This window comes from Mchenga conophoros, linkage group LG18 (genome assembly GCF_057382185.1).
Source record: "Mchenga conophoros isolate Kocher_MC1m ecotype Shallow Benthic linkage group LG18, M_conophoros_male_GT1.1, whole genome shotgun sequence".
NCBI classification, from domain to species: Eukaryota; Metazoa; Chordata; class Actinopteri; order Cichliformes; family Cichlidae; genus Mchenga; species Mchenga conophoros.
The window spans coordinates 10,576,044-10,594,786 of NC_140543.1; the positions used below are offsets into that span (position 1 = coordinate 10,576,044).

General features: G+C 38.5%; 2 protein-coding genes across 8 annotated transcripts; one reads left to right on the top strand and one right to left on the bottom strand.

Moving 5' to 3' along the window:
* The first annotated feature begins 768 nt into the window (after positions 1 to 768).
* Positions 769 to 5,723, top strand: LOC146553257 (ferric reductase 1-like). Its single transcript, XM_085254616.1, has 7 exons — positions 769 to 852; positions 1,439 to 1,538; positions 2,586 to 2,792; positions 3,495 to 3,605; positions 3,832 to 3,973; positions 4,122 to 4,277; positions 4,801 to 5,723. The coding sequence occupies exons 2-7, from the start codon at positions 1,440 to 1,442 to the stop codon at positions 4,851 to 4,853; spliced, it is 768 nt and encodes a 255-aa protein (XP_085110742.1). The 5' UTR covers positions 769 to 852; position 1,439; the 3' UTR covers positions 4,854 to 5,723.
* An 889-nt stretch (positions 5,724 to 6,612) lies between these two features.
* hnrnpca (heterogeneous nuclear ribonucleoprotein C a) lies at positions 6,613 to 17,006 on the bottom strand. Of its 7 annotated transcripts, none has more exons than XM_085254028.1 (9): positions 16,803 to 17,006; positions 13,926 to 14,034; positions 12,138 to 12,406; positions 10,737 to 10,809; positions 10,487 to 10,540; positions 10,071 to 10,240; positions 9,467 to 9,580; positions 9,018 to 9,181; positions 6,613 to 7,240 (listed from the first exon to the last, which is right to left on the bottom strand). In XM_085254028.1, exons 2-9 carry the CDS (start codon positions 13,928 to 13,930, stop codon positions 7,136 to 7,138), a joined length of 954 nt encoding a protein of 317 aa, XP_085110154.1. In that variant the 5' UTR covers positions 13,931 to 14,034; positions 16,803 to 17,006; the 3' UTR covers positions 6,613 to 7,135. The 7 variants fall into 7 exon arrangements, with proteins under 7 accessions (XP_085110154.1, XP_085110153.1, XP_085110152.1 ...); XM_085254027.1 differs by having other exon boundaries at positions 9,018 to 9,184; positions 16,803 to 17,001; XM_085254026.1 differs by having other exon boundaries at positions 10,487 to 10,543; positions 16,803 to 17,000.
* Between the last annotated feature and the right edge of the window lie 1,737 nt (positions 17,007 to 18,743).

Consider the following 18,743-nt stretch of genomic DNA (forward strand, 5'->3'; position numbering starts at 1 on the left):
CACAAAAATCCAAAAAGTGTAACTAAGCTGACAGGAAGGTCAGATCACGATGCAACTGTGGTTACGCCACAACATTCTTTATAAAGGTACCAAATAATCTGGGTGTTTGACATCGTCTCTAACTCCTTAAAAGGGAATTGTTGTTTTCTTTGGGGGGAAATGTTCCTTTACAGTGCAAGTGAATGCTCAATATTCCACTTCTCAGAATAAAGCCCTATAAAGTTCATTCTCGGTGTTTACGTGTATTTGCTGTGTGTCATTGACTTTACTGGCAGTCAATGACACTGGCAGTAAAAACCACTTTGAATCTGCTTTGTTTGAAAACCCATACACTAAGAAAAGAAATGCAAAATGATGTTTTACATATTTATGAAGTTGCTTATCTAAGCCCAATTTATATTACATTGTTATTTTAAGGAGAATCCAGTGTGAGAACAATCATACAAACAGTCATACAATGATTGCGATTAATTAATTAATATTTGACTTTTATTTATATTTAATTTAGCTCAGCCAAACTATCTTCTCATGCGTGTTTTCTTTATTTCACAGTGTATTTAGTGATGAGCAGTAAACTTTGAACCAAAGTAACCTTGTGAGTCAACTCCTAACAGAAAATCGTAAAAGAAGAAAAAACCAAGGACATTAGCAAGGCTTGCTCTACAGAAACTGCTTTAGTAATGCAAACAACTAACCCACACCCAGGCAGGTACACAGGTGTATTCTTATCAAGCCCCGCCCCTTATTTAACAAAAAGCTACTTCCACATTGCTCCATCACCAGAACTGCGGATCATCCCACAGAGAGCAGAAAACAATCCTTCAACGCAGCATTTAAACTTCACAGCATCGAGTAAGTCTCTCCAAACTTTATTTAATTACATTTTAGATTTGGATTCTCCTGGATGCCTGCTTCTATTTCATTTGTTGTCATTATCCTTTAAAGCATAATCAGGTTAATTATGAGAATTCTAGAAATACTATTTAGATAATCTGACAATCGATTTTTAGTTACACAAAGAAAAAACAAACCCTGGAAAAGAAAAGGAACGATGCTCTGTTTTTAAATGAATAATTATTCTGTCAATATTCCAGTCTGGATAAACCATAATGTGTTTTATTACCTTTTAAATGACTGACTGTACTTAGTACATTTGTGTATAAATGTGTTTTCAGCCTTGTGGACATGGCTTAAATTATTATTTTTTCTTTTCAATTCATTTTTTTTTTACAATCTTTTTACTTAACTGTATTTTAGAACAAAACATTTTATTATAAGTGCATTTTTTACACACAAATTTCAAATTTACAAGTTGTTATAATAAAACTGAGGTAGAATGTAAAGGAGCTTAGTTTGTTCTGGAAAAAAAAGAGTCTGCAATCTCATTCTTATCTGCTCTTCTCTTATTTGCTCTCTCACTGTTTGCTTTCCTGGAAAGAATGGAGCGAGGCCTGAGCCTGCTGATTGCCGCAGTGATGCTTTTTGTGGCTCCGGGGGTCCAAGCAGCAGACAGTTTCACATTTGCCATTAATGCAACGGTTGGTTTATATTTAACTTTGCCAGCACAATACGACTGTGACCATGGTGATTTACACGGATGGAGTGCATTTGTTAAGCATACACTTTTCCATATTTAGGAGCTGAAATGAGTTTTACTGTACGAAATAGTGTCAGAATTTACTGCTAATTTTGTCTTTTTAAGTTAAGCATCTACAGCGTGAAATAGAACAGCGCATGGTTAGCTTGGTTAAACTTTTATTTATATTTATACATTCTGAGAATTATTATTATCATGGGAGAAGAAAAAAAATGCTAGTGGGTCTAAAAAGCAGGGGGAGTGCCTTGAGCATTTATCCATAATAATAGCCAGCAGGAGGAGAAGTGAAGAAGTCTAATTATATAAAAGTCTATGGAAAAATGTCTCCCCATCGATGAACTCAGTAAGCGCGTTTCTTTTGAGTTCACGATCTCAGATCAGAATCAGAATCAGAATACTTTATTGATCCCTGGGGGAAATTATTTTTTGTTACAGTGCTCCATTTTAAACCAACATTAAGACAAGACAGACAATACGCTAACTAAGAATAGTACAATATATACATATATATACATACATACATACATAAGTCACTTATAAATAAATAGTTGGAAAATGCTAACTATTTATGTTATCTAATTTAATACATAATGAGGTCAGATCTACATTAGAGTAAAAGAGCAGGTTACAGATTGTGTAATGGCGGTTGCAAAAATGTTCAGAATGAGGCTCCAACATGGGAGACAAGAATCGAGATGGGTGTGGTGGCTACTGCCATCTTTTACATACAGTCTAACAGTCACATATGGCTAAACAGTGGCTTTTATAAATCATATAATTAATGGGATTTGTGTGATTTATACATTTCTAATTTTTTTTAAGGTAGAGTTTCATTTCCCATAAAGCCTTTAGTAACCTAATGTTAACTAATAGCAGCTGTTCCCAGTTCATGAGCTGGGATGCTATTATTCGTCAAAGTGTTGACACAGAAGTTGAAGCTGCTAAGCTGTTTTGTGACTTGGATTATGCTCGTGTGTCTCTCTACTAGGTAAACATTACAAAGACAGGTTGCGGGATTAGTAAGCTGTGCATACAGACCCCAGACAACTGTGACCCTGCTGGGAACAGCAGCTGTTTCTTTGGATCAGTGGCTGCAGGCAACACTACAGCTCCTAACGGCACCGAGCTGATGTTCCAGCTCAGTGGGAACTCCACTGGGTACATCGCACTGGGGCTCACCGCCAGTGCAACCCAGGTACCACAGCACACAAAACCAGAGCGATGATTAAGTTTAACCTAAACCAAAATGTTAACCCAAAACAATTATTTACTGAAGAGTTATACTTATTTACATGTTACCTTTTCAATAATTATAACTGATTTCCTATGTTATCAATTTCTTTTTTAAATTAATTTCATTCAACTACTTTTCCATTACCTAGCCATTAATCCTCTGACAGGAAATGTTTACTCACTGTCAGAGAATTAATGAAATATTTGACATTGGTACATAATGGAAAAAAACCTTAAATAATAGGGTTGTGTTTGGAAATGGGCATTGGTTTCCATTAGTAAATATCTTTAAAATATATCATGTTCTAAATATAGATTTAATAATCCAACAAACGTTCGGTCATCTCAGAGACAACCGAGAGAGGTTTATTTAATGAAAGCCACCACCTTGCTTAGTCAAATATTCACACCAGGATGTGAAACCTTCACACCAAACTAAATGTAAATACTGCTGTTAAGGTACAAGTGATAAGGCCAAGTTAAGGATAAGGCACCTAGGAAATACTATACCAAGGTTAATCAATTACATCTGTGTTTCTATAAGGTCACACAGACCTGCTTATGTGTTTATGTCTTTATTGGTCCAGGCCAAAGTAATGAGTTAAAAGTGAGACCAGTGAGTTAAGGAAGTATATAACCCTTAAAACTGCTTGCTCTTTTTCAGGGTACCACTGCGCTTTACATCTGTGCTCAGAACAGCTCTAACAATGCTTCATTCGTCTTTGCGGCTCGGCAGAGAAACAACATCAACAACACACTCTCTACATTTAATTCGGTGAGGCTGTAACTACTTTTAAAACGTATCCAGATAAACATTACCAAACAAGCTGAAACAGTTGAACGGTTGACAGATGATCAGAACACATTCCTAAAAGCTGCTAACCTAAAAATTATTTAATGCATACTCTGTAATTCAGTCATCAAAGCCCTAAAAAAACACAACAAAAAGTGGGTTTTTTAAAATGTAATACTTTACCTGATGGTCAAATTGTTTTTATCAGACTGTGACAAAGATACGAGGCCAGGTAGTCAATGGAAAGATCCAGTGTGAGTTCAGTGTCCCCAATTCGAATGCCACCAACACCAGGAGCGCTGATTCTACCACTTATGTTGTCATCCTTGGGTCTGGACCATTGACTGGAAGTAAGTCCAGTGAAAGCAGCCTTCAACTGTAACTTGTTGTCTACTCTTATCAACATAAATACACACGTTAGATGCTACATTATTTGTGAAGCTGTAAATGAAGGTTAAATTGAATCCTCATCACTATTTTCAATGTTTTATACTTCAGGCAATTTTGGGGCCTTCACAGCTAGCAAAACCACCAATCCTCTGAACCTCGCCAACCCAAGCGCCAATGTTGCAAACGCCACCACAACCACCAACGCCACCACCGCATCACCTTCTACGACAAAAAATTCAGCCAGTGGCGCTCTTCACAGTCATGGTAAACACCACACTCACATTTTATTCTCAGACTGTAGATTTAGGGCTCAATGTGATGAAGATTCACAGTTCACAATACCCAGTTCTGAAGCTTTAGTTACTAAATATTGTTTAATAAATTAGTTCATTCTACTATGAAACATTTTAGAGTTATAAGTAAAAGATAGTGGTGAAGAAAAAAAATTAGTTTTCCAAGTAAGTAATGTATAATTTACCATAGATTAAGGGGACAATGAAAACTATGTATAAATCAGCTACATTTAGAAACTGCTGGAGCCATTATTGGACTTCTGGCCCTTTTAATGGAGCAAATGCATGACAATAAATTTGCTATACAACAGAAAGAGCAGGGATAATATGTCATTTTAGCCCATATTGTCCTGGCTGAATTTTTCTTTAGCAATGACTATGATGCATAATTACACTTTGCACCATGTGGTATTAAAGATATCTTAACTTTAACCAGCAGAAACCCTGACGGATGTTTTCTGAATAATTGCTTTTTTGTCTTTTCTCCCTGCCAGCTTTGACACTCCTGCTAACTGTCCTCATGCTGTTCGTCCTGAAGACAGCCTGAAAGAGTGCAGAGAGGAAGAACCTGTGACCCGGTGAAGATGACTGGTTTGCAAAGCCAGAAAATCTGAGTGTCAAGCTATTTATGACGTGTTTACTGAACTAATAGTGAAATGTTTTATGTTTCCTTTGCACTTTTTGTATCTATTGAATTTGAAGATGTTATGTTGTTCAGTTTCAAAGTAATTGTGTGGATTTAGTCACCAAATATATATATATATATTATTTTTTATATTCATGCATGTGACTTACATACACACACCTACAAGTAAGCATACTTAGACAAATGGCAAGATGGTTTTGTTTAACAGATATATGTACTGATTGTAGATTATCTTTTAAAAGATAAACTTACTGAAACTGAAGCTAATTATAATAAAGTTAAACTATGGTCTTATCTCATGAGCTGCATCTCTGGACACGGTACAGTGAAATCAACAAATCCTATCCCCTAAGCTACAGTGTGACAATCTTTCCTGGTGGTGATGAGGGTGTGACTGATGTCTAAATGAACCTCATCTGGTTAAATCGAGAGACACACAGTACTGAATCTCTCAAAACTGATCACTGCAATGTCATCTCGTTTCCCTCTCACCGCCCTGTTTTGGCTGTGAGAAACATCGGGTACATCCCCATTTTGTTACTTGTATGTTCAGTGCATACAAGTAACCTTCTGCACAAGCTGACTAACAGCTGTTTATGATTGTTCGTGGGAATCTCAGTGCATTCATGATATACAGCATGATGATATAACTGCATAACACACTGATCTCATAAGAGAAAAGATGATTTGTGCAACCTGTAGCTGCTAGCTAATTTATATCTGCAGTGCCTTAAATAAGCTATAAGATATAAATAAACAATCAAATACAAATGCACTCTGTGTTGTGAAGGATGTCCAAATTCCCTAAAATGCATCTTGAGACAGCAGGTTTGCCATTGCATCCTTTGCTGAAGTCACTTCGGTAACCATGACGAGAGTGGCGCACTGCTTATGACATCATGGCAACTTCATTTGATTTTGATTTGCACACTTAAGCGCTTATGGTCATCTGACAGAAACCATAAAATACCTTAGTTGGCTAGAACAAAGCAGCTGTTGTGCTACGTGTCACAGTAACAGATGCTCATTGCACAATTTAATAGGCACACCTTGTGTTGTATTTCATTGGAACTACTTTTGCTTGTGGGCTTGCTCCGAGTCTTTGTGGCACAAATTGAGTATCACACTGGAAACATTTGAATACTGTGAACTTGAGCACTTGATCTCATCTCATTCTTTGTTACACACACATTATCCTGCCGGAATAATCACATTCTGACCCTATAGTCAGAATGTAGCAGCCCAAACCAAAACTGGCAATGTTTCCCCCCCATCTCTTGTTGTCCAGTTTTCTCAGATCAGTTTTTAATCATAGCCTCAGTTTCCAGGAGTTGCACATTTGTTCTTCTGCAGCATGCCTGCTTCAACTTATTGTGCATTCAGAGAGCTAAAAAACTGTATAACCTTTTTCCAATCCCCCACACTCACACTGATGCTTTAACTATGGTTTTCAACTTCATGTTTTTCTACTTTAGTTCCCTCTTCCCTTTGAAAATATGCTGAAAATGCTTCTGACTACACCAGGAAACCCTGGGTTACTTACTGAAGTGATAACCATGTAAATGGAATTCATGACATCTGAATTAAGTGAAGCCAGATAAGGAACATCTCTGTAGTGTCAATACAAAAGATCCATGTCGAGCCAAACAAAACACAAAAGCAAATTCAATATTTTATTGCAATTTATTCCTTTACAGTTTAACTGAATAGTATAAAAACTGACAGTAACATACAGACAGACAAGGCCAAACTAATTCACTGATGAGAAAAACAAAACACACTGAAGCTAAAAACGTTTTTGTTTTTGTTTTTTTAAACAGAAATTTTCGCCCTCACATTAAGACATGTCCGTCGAGCTGTCGTCTCTGAGAACATCACCAGTCCACACTCGTGCCTTCTCTTGAAGACAAGTAACGACGCTGTAAAAAAAACAAAAAAAACAAACCCAAACCTACAACTAGTTCCTGTAAATAGGGGGTACCGGATGACGGGCAAGATACGCAAACAAAAATCTCCTTTAGGGACATTATGACAGAGTGTGTGCACCATGCTTATGTGTGTGTTTATGTGCGTGTGTGTACGTTTTGTTTTTTTTCCTATATCTACAATATTAGAGTTAAAATAGGAGTCCGATGTCCTTCTGGAAGCTGCGACTACACCGCATGCGGGGCTGTCATCTGTGCCTACGAGTCTTCGTCTCCATTCACGCTGTCACCATCATCGTCTGCTTCCACGTGCTCGCCTTCCTCCTCTTCCTCTTCCTCCTCATCCCTCTCTTGACTTTTCACCTGCAGACAATTTAATAAGTGATGAAAAAAGAAATCGTATTCGGATATTTCAAAAAACTCATTTAAATAAACTTTTGTATGTGGCACTAGGTGACAGTTGTTTCATAAATTACTATTTTTGTTATAACTTGTAGTGAGAAAAAGAAGAAAAATCTTATTGATCGGGATCATTTTAGAAATGTTGAAAACTTCTGGCTGAAACGGAAACAGTAGGCACAATACAATAAATGATTGACATTTTCTTAATATTTCTTTTTAAGAGCAGTATATATTGTAGCAGTCGCTAATATTGAGAGAGTCTGAAGGCTCAGTCATCCAGGTCATCGTAGTCTAAGGAGCTTGGAAAGAAAAGTGACTGGACTTAAGTTGCTTGAAGACATTTTGCCTCTCATCTGAGAAGCGTCTTCAGTTCTAGGGTTGAATGGTGGATCTGGGACACTCCACTATTTGACCCTAGAACTGAAGACGCTTCTCGGATGAGAGGCAAAATGTCTTCAAGCAACTTAAGTCCAGTCACTTTTCTTTCCAAGCTCCTTAGAATATTAAGAGAGATTTAAAACTTGGTACTTGGTTTTTCTAAGCTTCCATTTGAGAGATACTTAGGCATGATGGCACATATAACCATTAACTCGGAGGGCGAAGGGGACAGACTTGAGTTGGATCAAGTGAGCACTCACTGTAGCTTAGCGGACTTAAATCACATGAATTCCAGTTTTAAGGTAATGAGGAATGAATGAATAAAACCCGATGCCATAAAATTTCTCAGAAAATGACTTCACATGTCAGCAGTTTGAGAAAATCTGAGACATGAAGTTCTTTCTTCTTACAAATAAAATTTGCTGTCGGCTCTGATGGAGGCAGACGCATCTCTTCCTGCTTGGCTTCTTATGCCCTTGTGTAATCTTGTCTAACTTTATCCCAGAGAGTCTCTCAGTCTTGTTCTCTAAAACCTAAAGAATATGGATTTGATCCACTGGCCCCTGAACGCAAGCCTGGGTTAAGGAGAGCCCATATGTCCTGGAGGGACCTGCTGGATACACGCTGGATGGGTGCTAGAAGTGGCACGTCGTGTGCCTGGGATTCCCGGGACTGTCAATCGAGGACATAGAAGATTTCTACCTATTCAGAACCATAATAACAGGGTTCTTGCCGATCGGAGCTGGCTTATCGAAGACTGAAGAAAGCGGTTAGAGCCGTTCAAAACCCCACAAGGCTGGCTGCTATGATCGAAGCGATGGGGCGGGCTGTGAGTACTCAGACTGTTGTTATTGAACGCCACATGGATAAGATCTTGGAGAAGCTTAGCGGGAAATTGACAGACCTGGTGACCAGTGAAGGACATTTAGACTGGCTGTAGCATTGGAGGCAGCTCGTTCGCACTAAACCAAAATTTCTCTCATTTGGCTCCCCATGTCGCTAAAAGGCCCATCAGGCCGGCTGGCTGAAAACAACAAAATCTTCTCCCTGATAATCAGACTGTTGTGGGTCTCTGCGCACATATCCTTCCAAGGCCACCTGCGTAGGCTGCGGACTGCTGACTTTCGCTTAACTGGTTGAAAGGACACCGGATACACACACGCATGTACACTGACACAGATACGCACTCAGCCACCCTCACCCATCCCAAACGTGTCTGATGCTTGATACCACACGATGCACATGGCAGGTCTGTCCAGTGCTGGATTTGAAATTTGAATTTGAATTTGAATAAAAAGTCCCCCTAAAAAACCCATATTCATTTATTCCTTTCCCTCTGAATACCATTTGCAAACCTCACCTCCTCTTCCTCCAGCAGGTCTCCCTCCTCTTCCTCGTCGTCCTCTTCTTCATCAGAGTCATTCATATCCTGGTTGTCCCTCTCCCTCTTCAAACTGTCATCCTTCTTGTTGCTTGGGTGTGGAGGTGAAGTCACCTCTCCTGGCTCTGGTTTCATACTCTTACCTTCTGCCAAACACAAAGGTACATTCATGACCCGTTATCTGTTCTATTAAATGAACTTAAAGGCTACTCTGGGAAAAAATATAATAAAAGCTAGAAATCTTTAGAGGCTGTTATAGTTCATTTTCAACAAAAGCAGCTGTATTACAGCTGTGAGAAAAGAATGTGTGAGATCATTCTGTACTGTAGGTTTTCATTTACAGGCCATCTGGTTAAACACGGAGGCATTTATTGCTGAGTTTTACCTCACTCAGCACTCCCCATTAAAACATGCCGTGTCCCTCCTACCTGACTTCTTGCTATGGTCCCTCTCCATACGCTCCAGGCTCTCCAGGAGGTCATCCACTTTGCTTTTGATCTGCGTCAACTCTCTCTTGATTGTCTGTAGCTCATCCACTTTCACTGTGGAATGGGGGTGGGGAGTTAGAAAGCCTTATTCTACAACGAGGGTACATTTTGACAGTTGCCCCCCGTATCAAAGGACGTGTATAAGGTTACTGAAAGATTATTATTTGGCCCAATGTTTAAAGTAATTAGGAAAATGTACAACACAGTGGGTTTGGTTTGTATTGCCAGCAATAAGTCTGATAAGCCAGATGCTAATTAAATGTATTTAGACCTTTGTAAGTGGCCGATATTGCTGCCGGTACTTATGGTTGTGCTGGTGCATCATGTGTTAGTTATTGTGTGGCCATACAGTCACTGCCCAGTCTGTAGGCCTGACTGAATAACCCTCTGTAAATCTTTACAAAAGCAGATTTATGCAGGATGTTGATGATGATAACAGCACCAACAACAACAGTTTGGTATTCAGTGAAACTGATCAAATTTAGGATAATATACTGTTGTGCTGAAGTTCCAGACAGCTGCATGGACCAGGTAGCCGACTCACTTGTTCTGGATGAGGAAGTCCTTTGACTGCTCTTGGATGAAGAGGAAAAGCTGCTTTTGGTCCGCCGGCTGCTTCCTCCACTAAGGCTGACCCGCGGGCGTTTCGACGGGATCACAGCCCGTGACAATGGGGGAGGAGGAGCAGGGACACGGGACGGGTACGAGTACATTCTGTTATCAAACAAGAGGTTTTACATTTTTTTTAAAAATGAATAAACATACTCTGTGCTGAATGTGAGAACAGAGCAGTGGTAGAAGTGAAGCATTACTGCTTTTTCTAATCAAATAACATTCATACCCATTTTTGAGTGACATCTTCAAGCATGAACTGCTGAACAAACAACAAAGCATGAACAAACAAAGATTGGCACTGTGCGTGAGTGTAAAGCACTCATCCATCGTCAGGGATCTACTCACCTGTCATAATAATCTCTCTGAAAATCATAATCGAGGTCAAAGGAGCTGCTGCTGCTGCTGTGGAAGAACAAAAGAACAGAAAGCTTGTGTTGAAAAATATGAAGACTTGCTGGTATCACTGCATTCTTTCTTTTCTCTAACTACATCAAGTTTTTCCTTTAGTGCCAAATCAAAAGTCACTTATGCCCTCATCAAGAACAGTGATGGGGGCATTTCTGGCTTTCTGTTCAGGTTTGCAGCTGATACTTACCTGTACATGTCTCCAGCGGAGCGTTTGGTGCTTTTTGATCTGTGCGGTTTGGGTTCTCCAGCCAGGTTGATGTCTGCCAGACAGTTACATTATACATTAATGCACAAACCCATTGAGAGGACAAATAACTTGAAACCAATGCTTTAGAAGTTTTTAACAATGCCACGAGTCTCTCTTCAGAAAATAGCAGGTTTGATGAAGGTTAAATTTTTTTTTACTAGAGGTTTGCTGTGAATACACTTTTATTAAATATTATATAAACATTAAATATATTTATAAATATTTTTGTACTGTAGTCAACAATAGTGCTGCTGGCACTACATACTTCCCTGCTTTCTCTTTTACAAATAATAATGGCACACATTTGTGAGTGAGAAGTTTGGTGTTTCTTTTGACAAGTCAAAATGAGTCAAAATTAACACAAAATGGATTTTATGTTACATTTTCCCTCAAATGTACTTCAGGCTTGCTCGTGCCTACGGCTGTTACCACTGAAAACATTTTAAAAGGAGATTAAATGAAGAAATACAATTAGAAACATCAAAGTACTTTACTTGTCTAGTTCCTTCATTTCTTTTCAGAGCAGTGAGACAACGTGTAAAGCAATTACACTCTTGCATCCCTTGAGTATTGTAATCTATCACTATCAGACTTCATTGTTACTGTCACTGAGTGAGTCTTACGAGTCATCTCAGTTTCATTCTCACAGCCAAGGGACCCTCATTAACCTGTATTTCAGCTCATCTTCTCAGGTAGTGAGAAAATGAATTCACATCCACATTTAAGCAGAAATGTTTGAAAATCATTTGTTTAAAATAAGCAAATTATACCTAAACATTCACACTTGTTCACACGAAACAACAAATTGATTACGCAGTGTTGTGGAGCAGCAGAATGACTGGATGCATACCGACGACTAGTCTGAATGCAAATTGTGATCCAGCTCTCACGCACCAAAGTCTGCACTGCGTGTAGACTTTTTCACTTCTCAGTGAGAAACCTCTTACACCCAGCAGTTAAACTTTTAAACTGGGAAATGTGTGTATATTTTATGGCGGCAGATGGACATATTAAGATTCCTGCCTAACAACATAAGTTTTCTGAGTAAAAACAAATGAGACTAAATCTTAGCTCCTCCCAGGGTCTAACCAGGAAGCCTAACAAGCAAAAGATCCCTGCTTTGATCTCAGGAGACACAAATGTCTTTGAGGTTGCGTCAAGAAGGGTGGGGGAAAAACTTATCACTTATCAGCCCCAGCAAACAAACAGTGACTGTTTAAAGTGGTAACAAACTAAGAAGGTTCAAACAATGAGCTCAGAAGTTCAGTTTATTTTAGTTAAATAAGACTATAATAAAGAGAAAAATCCTTTTAAATGAAAATTCAGAGACTGAGCCCTCACCAAGCACTTGTCCAACAATCATTCTCCCATCCTCCCCGGCGACAGCGGCTCGGGCATTCCTCTCATTGGCGTATTGCACAAAGGCATAGCCCTTGTGGACAGAGCAGCCTACGATCTTGCCGTATTTAGAGAAGATGGCCTCGACATCTGCCTTGGTGACCAGCAGCGTGTTGAGGTTGCCAATAAAGACCCGCGAATTGAGGGAGCGTGGGTCGGTCTTGTTGGTGACGTTGCTGGCGCTCATCAGGCTGGAGGAGGTGGGCGAACGACTGTCAGGAAGACACACAGACACATATGCAGCCGATTTAGTAGCAGGATGAGAAATATCTGACCCTTTGAATGGATCCTGCTTTTGCCGAGTCACAAAGCAAAGTGTCAAGGACTCATCAGGATTTCCTGAGAAATTTAGTTTGGTTACCTGCATTTTTCTAAAAAATTTTTCTTATTCTACAAATTTGAAACTGATTAGATTCCGACCAGCTTCCATGTACTTAATATTTAAAAGCTGCATCATTTCCTCTTCATCTAAAAGAAATCCAAACTGATGGAAACAAAGTCAAGCACTAAGACCACGAACCACGTGATTCTTCAACTGTGATTTCCTGGATATAAAACAAATTGTCCTCTTAAGGGCTTTTAGGCATAGCCAAAGACAAATCTTGATCAAAATATCTGGGTTTAATTTATTAACAAACAACATTGTTATCTAATGGCTAGAAAACCCTGTTTTCTGTCAAGTAAGCCAAAATCCACTCTTTGCCTTTAAAGTAAGCAGTATGCCTCCTGCTTAGGTGCCGACTAAAGGCTCATTCTAACTGAGAAGCCTGTTATTTATCACCTAAAATAAATTATAAAGTAAAAAGTTCACAATGGACTAAATCTAACTGTAGCAGACATTTAAATCATTTTCAAAGGAGCATTTGTTTTAGTACTTTTACGTAGTTCTGTCGTATAATTTTCATATAAAAGTTTAAAAGCAAATTGTAAAACATGCAAACAAACATCTGACAACAACAACTGCAAATCTGCATAATCAAATTTAAAAGGACTTTGCTTATCGTTTATCTTGTATGGTTTAATGCAAAATATTTTCACAATAACATTTACATTTAGCAACTAAACTTCCTCTTCACAAAGCTTACAGTCAACACCTCCAACCACACACCCATGACAGAAAGCTAGACCAGTGGGAAGTAGTGACATTTGTTTCATACCAGAAATCTCTAATTCTAATGCCTGAAGTGCTTGGGGCTCTGGGTTGAGTAATAAAACATAATAATCACAAAGACAACAACAACAAAATGACAACTTTGTTCCTTCTTCCTTCTGAATTTTATGGTATGCCTGTCAGTGCTTTCATAATACATTAAATAAGGGGTGTGCGTTTCTTCAGAAAAGTAAAACAAATATTTAACTAAAATGCACGATTTTGAATAAAAGAAACTAGAAAAAAAAATAACTATCACTCGCCATTAATATAATTCATTTACCTGTTAATGGAGCCCCAGCTATGCCAGACTCATTTCAATGAACTAATAACCTGCAGTACAGGTGTAGAGCTTTAGCTGTAGATACAAATACAGCTTCTTGTAGCACTGTAATGCTGCCCAATCCTCACTGAATATATGTAATCAACATTTTAAGTAAACTATATAAGCAAGTGTGTGAAGCCCATTGCCCAGTGTGTGTAAAGTCTGGAGAGGGGCAGTAAACATAAAAACAGTTACGTGGCATTAACATTAACCCCCTGGCTGACAGAAGAGGGGGTTTTCATTCATCATCACTCACTCCATTGCGTCTGTGTGCAGGGCTGTCGTCTGCCTGATGTTTGAGACTGTGGGCTGGGTTCAGTTTGGGCTGGTGTCTCGACCTTCACCTTCGCCCCTGGCGACTTATACTGAGGTGACAGAAAACACACCTCGGTCAAGCTGAGCAGGGTTATCTTGTACGAAGCCTTACCTGTTTGGAGTGTGTGCAAGAGTCAGTGATGAGTTAGACAGCTAGCCAGTATGAGACTACAAGTAGAGCCTAATGCATGTATACCTACTGCAATGTCTAAGGCTGGGTGAAGTGTGAGAATACAGAACAGAACCAGACACAAATTGATACCTGGGACTGCAATCAATCGACAGAAAGTGCACTGGCTTAGCCCGCATATGCTTTGCTAGTGTGTGAAGAAATATGGGTGTAGTAGCTTAGACATTTGTTTGCATTTCTAGATGCAGCCGAGATGCCAACAAGTTTAGCAAAGCTGGATGAATTTCAAAACACTGTGCTACGTTTGCTTTTATTTTCATTTCCTAGACAAACCACAAATTAATGCTGATTACTGACACATAAAGTTCACAATGACTTAGATGGAACCGCTTGTAAAAACTAGAAGAGCAGGGTATTTACATATCAGTGAAATATTAAAATTTGGAATTTATCTAAGCTAAGGTTATTAGTCCAGATATGGGCAGATCCATTTATTAGTACTCACGGGGGTGCGTATGTGAAGGGACACAATACAAAGGTCAGCCAAAAATATATAGTATATAATCTGTTAAACACAAGTAGTGTTATAATAAAAACTCTGGAACTGGGAATTACATCAGCAGCAGGGGGAAATTAAAGGGAAAATTATATTTAGAGAAGCTTTAAGGGTAACCAGAGATTTCATTATTATTACTAATAATCACCAAATTCAGAGATTATGAAATCAAGAGTGTAAATGTGCTTTTGCCATAACAAACAGTACTGTGGAAAAGTCTCGAGCCACCCCTGATGTCTTTATATTTTGCCTCCAAGAAGTCTTGACCAATAGTTCCCCAGGATCTCTGAAGGTCTTTCAGAGTTGTTCCCTGGACACTGGCAGCTTTTACACTCATTTCCAGAGGATTTTTTGTATGTTTGTTTGTGTCTTTATGAAACCACTTAACCCAGGCTTATAAATCAAAAGCATAGGAAAGGAACCTAACTCAAGTAACAGAAAACTTAGCAAATCTATGGAAAATGTAAAGGATAATGTAGTTCATTTTGCACCAATCAGGTGATTCCCAAAGAACTATTAAGTGAAAACCTGACCTATCTCCATATGGTGTGTAGTGCTACAGCAAATGAACAGTATCTGAAAATCATATCCTTAAATTAGATATATATATATATAAAGAGAATCCAGCAAAAACTTGAAACTGGATCCCAGAGGTTATCCATGTAGTGCTCACTGAAACCTTATCAAAAATGGTCTGTGTAAGAAGAGAGAAGCTATGTTTAAGGATGGGAAATGTCTGAGGTTTGCCAAATTACACAAAATCTGGACTGAAAACCAGGGGCAACAGGTCTTCTGAAGTAATTAATCAAAATCTCAAATTTTTGGTTTAAATCTAACCACAAAGGAGGTACAACAGTGCATGCATACAGCCATTTATAAAAACACTGCAGAGGCTCTGGGAATGTCTTAAAGAAGCCCGGAGAACTATTCCTGAAAGCTCCTTAAAAGAAATTCCAAGAAAACTTTCATGAGCGAACTCAGGCCATGTTAAAAGGTAAGGGTGGTCATACCAAACAACTGAAATTTACAAAACGTTTTTGTATTTGTTTTTTTATTTATACACATCATATTTTAATTTATATATTTACACATTTCAATAAATTATTGGCACGAAATAAAGAAATGAGTGGCGGTTTGAGACTTGTGCGCAGTATTGTATAATAGTGATGTTTAAATTTATTTTCCATAAGCTTTGTGTTTTCTCATAAAAAGGGTAAATGGAGTGAATGTGAGGGCGTGGATTGCTTTTGATACACATATACACAACCATAATACTGGTTCAGATGAAATGTTTAATTAATCAAATGTGTATTAGTAACGTTATGTAAAAACTTAAGCCAATGGCACTCCAAACCGTTCAAACTCAAGAAGAAAAATAAAAATAAAAATCACTCTTCATCATGGGAGGGGGAGGGGGAAAAACACGAGGAAAAAAAAACTACTCCATAGGGGGCAGAAAAAAACCCAAAGCCGAAGCAAAAAAAGCAAAGTCTAGGGATAATCAAAAATTACCTAAACCATCCACAACACACCCGCTTGGACCCCGACAGCGCCTTCAGCAGGCCTCAGAGTGAAACACAGGCCCTGACTGGCCTCCGGGATCAAAGCCGGCTAGCATGGCTAACGTTAGCCAACCAACAATTAAAAAGCATGAAAAAAAAGTATACAGCCATCAGACCAGTTCCTCTTTGTCTTGCAAAAACCAAAACCTGCAAAATTCTGACAAATCTGAAGTCGATAACGTGTAATCAATCATCAGGATGCTGCTGCTGCCGCGGTTATTAACATGCTAATGTTAGCTGGCCAGCTGGCTGAAAAGCGTGCCAAAAACCAGCAAGTCCCGTAAAAGAAAAGTCTTCACAATAAACACTACAAAAAATACAGCTACACAAACTTGCAAAAAAGTGGACGAGACTGTTGCTAAGAGGCATCCAAAGCGTCGTGTTTTCTAAAAACCACAACCAGCGTTTGTGCTCTTTTTTTTGGAGGGGATGAGCATCTCCGAGGCCGCTAAGCCAGCTACCTCGCTAGCCAGCACATTACGTCCTGTCCAAAAAGCATCGTAGAAAAAAATCCAAAAAGAAAAGAAAAAGGAAGGAAAAATGAAAAATGTCTGGGAACAAAATACTCACCACGACCTTTACGAACAAAATGTCTTGCTTTCGGTAAAACCTGTCAATTTGTTACTTAGGTTGTCCTTTTGGAGCAGACCCGGTTCAGCCCCCTTAGCTAGCTTTCTTCTAGCCGCCGAGCTAACGCATAGAGGCGGTGGTGGCGCGGTCATTGACGGAGACGCTTGCTTTTTGTTGCGGTGCAATTCGAGGAGGCCGGAATCGGTAACTGGTACATCATTTGAAGCACCCCGCCACTCTCACTCCAACTAAACATATAAAACATACTCACCCTCTTTCTTGGCGAAATCACTACGCACTCTTTTCAGAATAAAATCTCCAAAAACTAGGACTCTTTAAATACGTTTATTTTTCTTTAGTTCTTCCTTTAACAAAACAAACGAAACCCTTTTTGACCCAAAAGAGTAAATTTTTTAAATTCAAAATAACAAAGAAATTTTCTAGTTTTTTTCCTCTAGTTAAAAAATGAATTATTTAAAACGTTTATTTTTATTATGTTAATTTCTCTTTTCACCTTTTTAAAGATTATGTGATAAATTAAATGTATATTTGATAACTTATGGTTAATATATATTTGATAAATATATATTAAACAAGATATTTATGTTAGAACAGTGTTTAGTAACTTTTGCTTATCTTGCTGTGAAAACACATTCAGTGGTTTTTATTTTTAAACATTGGCTAACAATTAGACCAGTATGAATCATCTTTGTAACTGTGATTAACTCTGACTTAATAAAGTTCTTTTCTAATTCAACAGCCTCTCGCATTTGTCTAACGGGCCGTTTACTTACATTTATCTAATAGCAATAGGCCTCTGGTTTATTACCACAGCCGGCCAGGAGATGACAGTGTTGTTATTTATAAAAAGATGAATGTGAGTTTAACAAGTATTTGGCACAGATTAAGAGATTTACCTGTTTAGAGGGTGAACATTTTTTTAATCAGATGAAGGCTCTGCTACCAAGAAGAAAGAATGTACCACAAAGAAGCTCTGCGTACATTTAGATAATTACAGATAAGCTTAGAAAAACACCACAACTGATTATAATTATTGGGATGTTTCAAGAACCGGACAAGCAGGTTGCAACTCTTTAGTTATAAAGTGTAGTACATCTGCTCCTATGTTCTTTTTACTCCTTTCAACCCAGCACATTAAAGTGTAGACATTAAAAACAAAATGTGCTAATTAATAGAGCTTAATAGAAGGTACACAACTAATAAAGTGATGTTAGTTGAAAAGAAAAGGTTTAGGAGATTAGTGAAAAGGCTCTTTTGAACTGACTAATAGGGACTTATTTTTTTAATTAAAAGAAAACACACCCAAATGGAAACGTGGAAGATTAGTTATATTGACCTGACCACTCTTCTTATTTACATATACAAGAGTGAGTGGAGAAAAGCGACAGCTGTGTAGACACGAGGCCTGAAACAAAGAAAGTCAGGTTATACACCAGGTGTGGGCAACTCCAGGCCCCGAGTGCCGGTGTCCCGCAGGATTTAGATCTCACCCTGGGTCAACCCACCTGAATCACATAAGCAGTTCATTACCAGCCTCTAGAGAACGTCAGGACATGTTGAGGGGGGCATTTAGCAGTTTAAATCAGCTGGGTTGGTTCAAGGGCACATCTAAAACCTGCAGGACACCAGCCTTCGAGGTCTGAAGTTGCCCACCGTTGTTATACACAGACACAGAAAGCTCACTGAGGACACCTAGTGTACAGGTGCTGTGCAACAATTTTTTTCAACGTCTTAACCCTTGTATGGTGTTCGGGTCTGTGAGACCCGTGTTCAGTTTTTTTCAAAAGAAAAATTAAACAATTAATTATTTTTTCACGTGTAAATGTGTTGTGTCTTTCCACTCACTCCACTTGATTATAACTGATTTATTTATAACATTTTATATAAAAGAAAAACGAGAAGCACATTAATTCATAAATG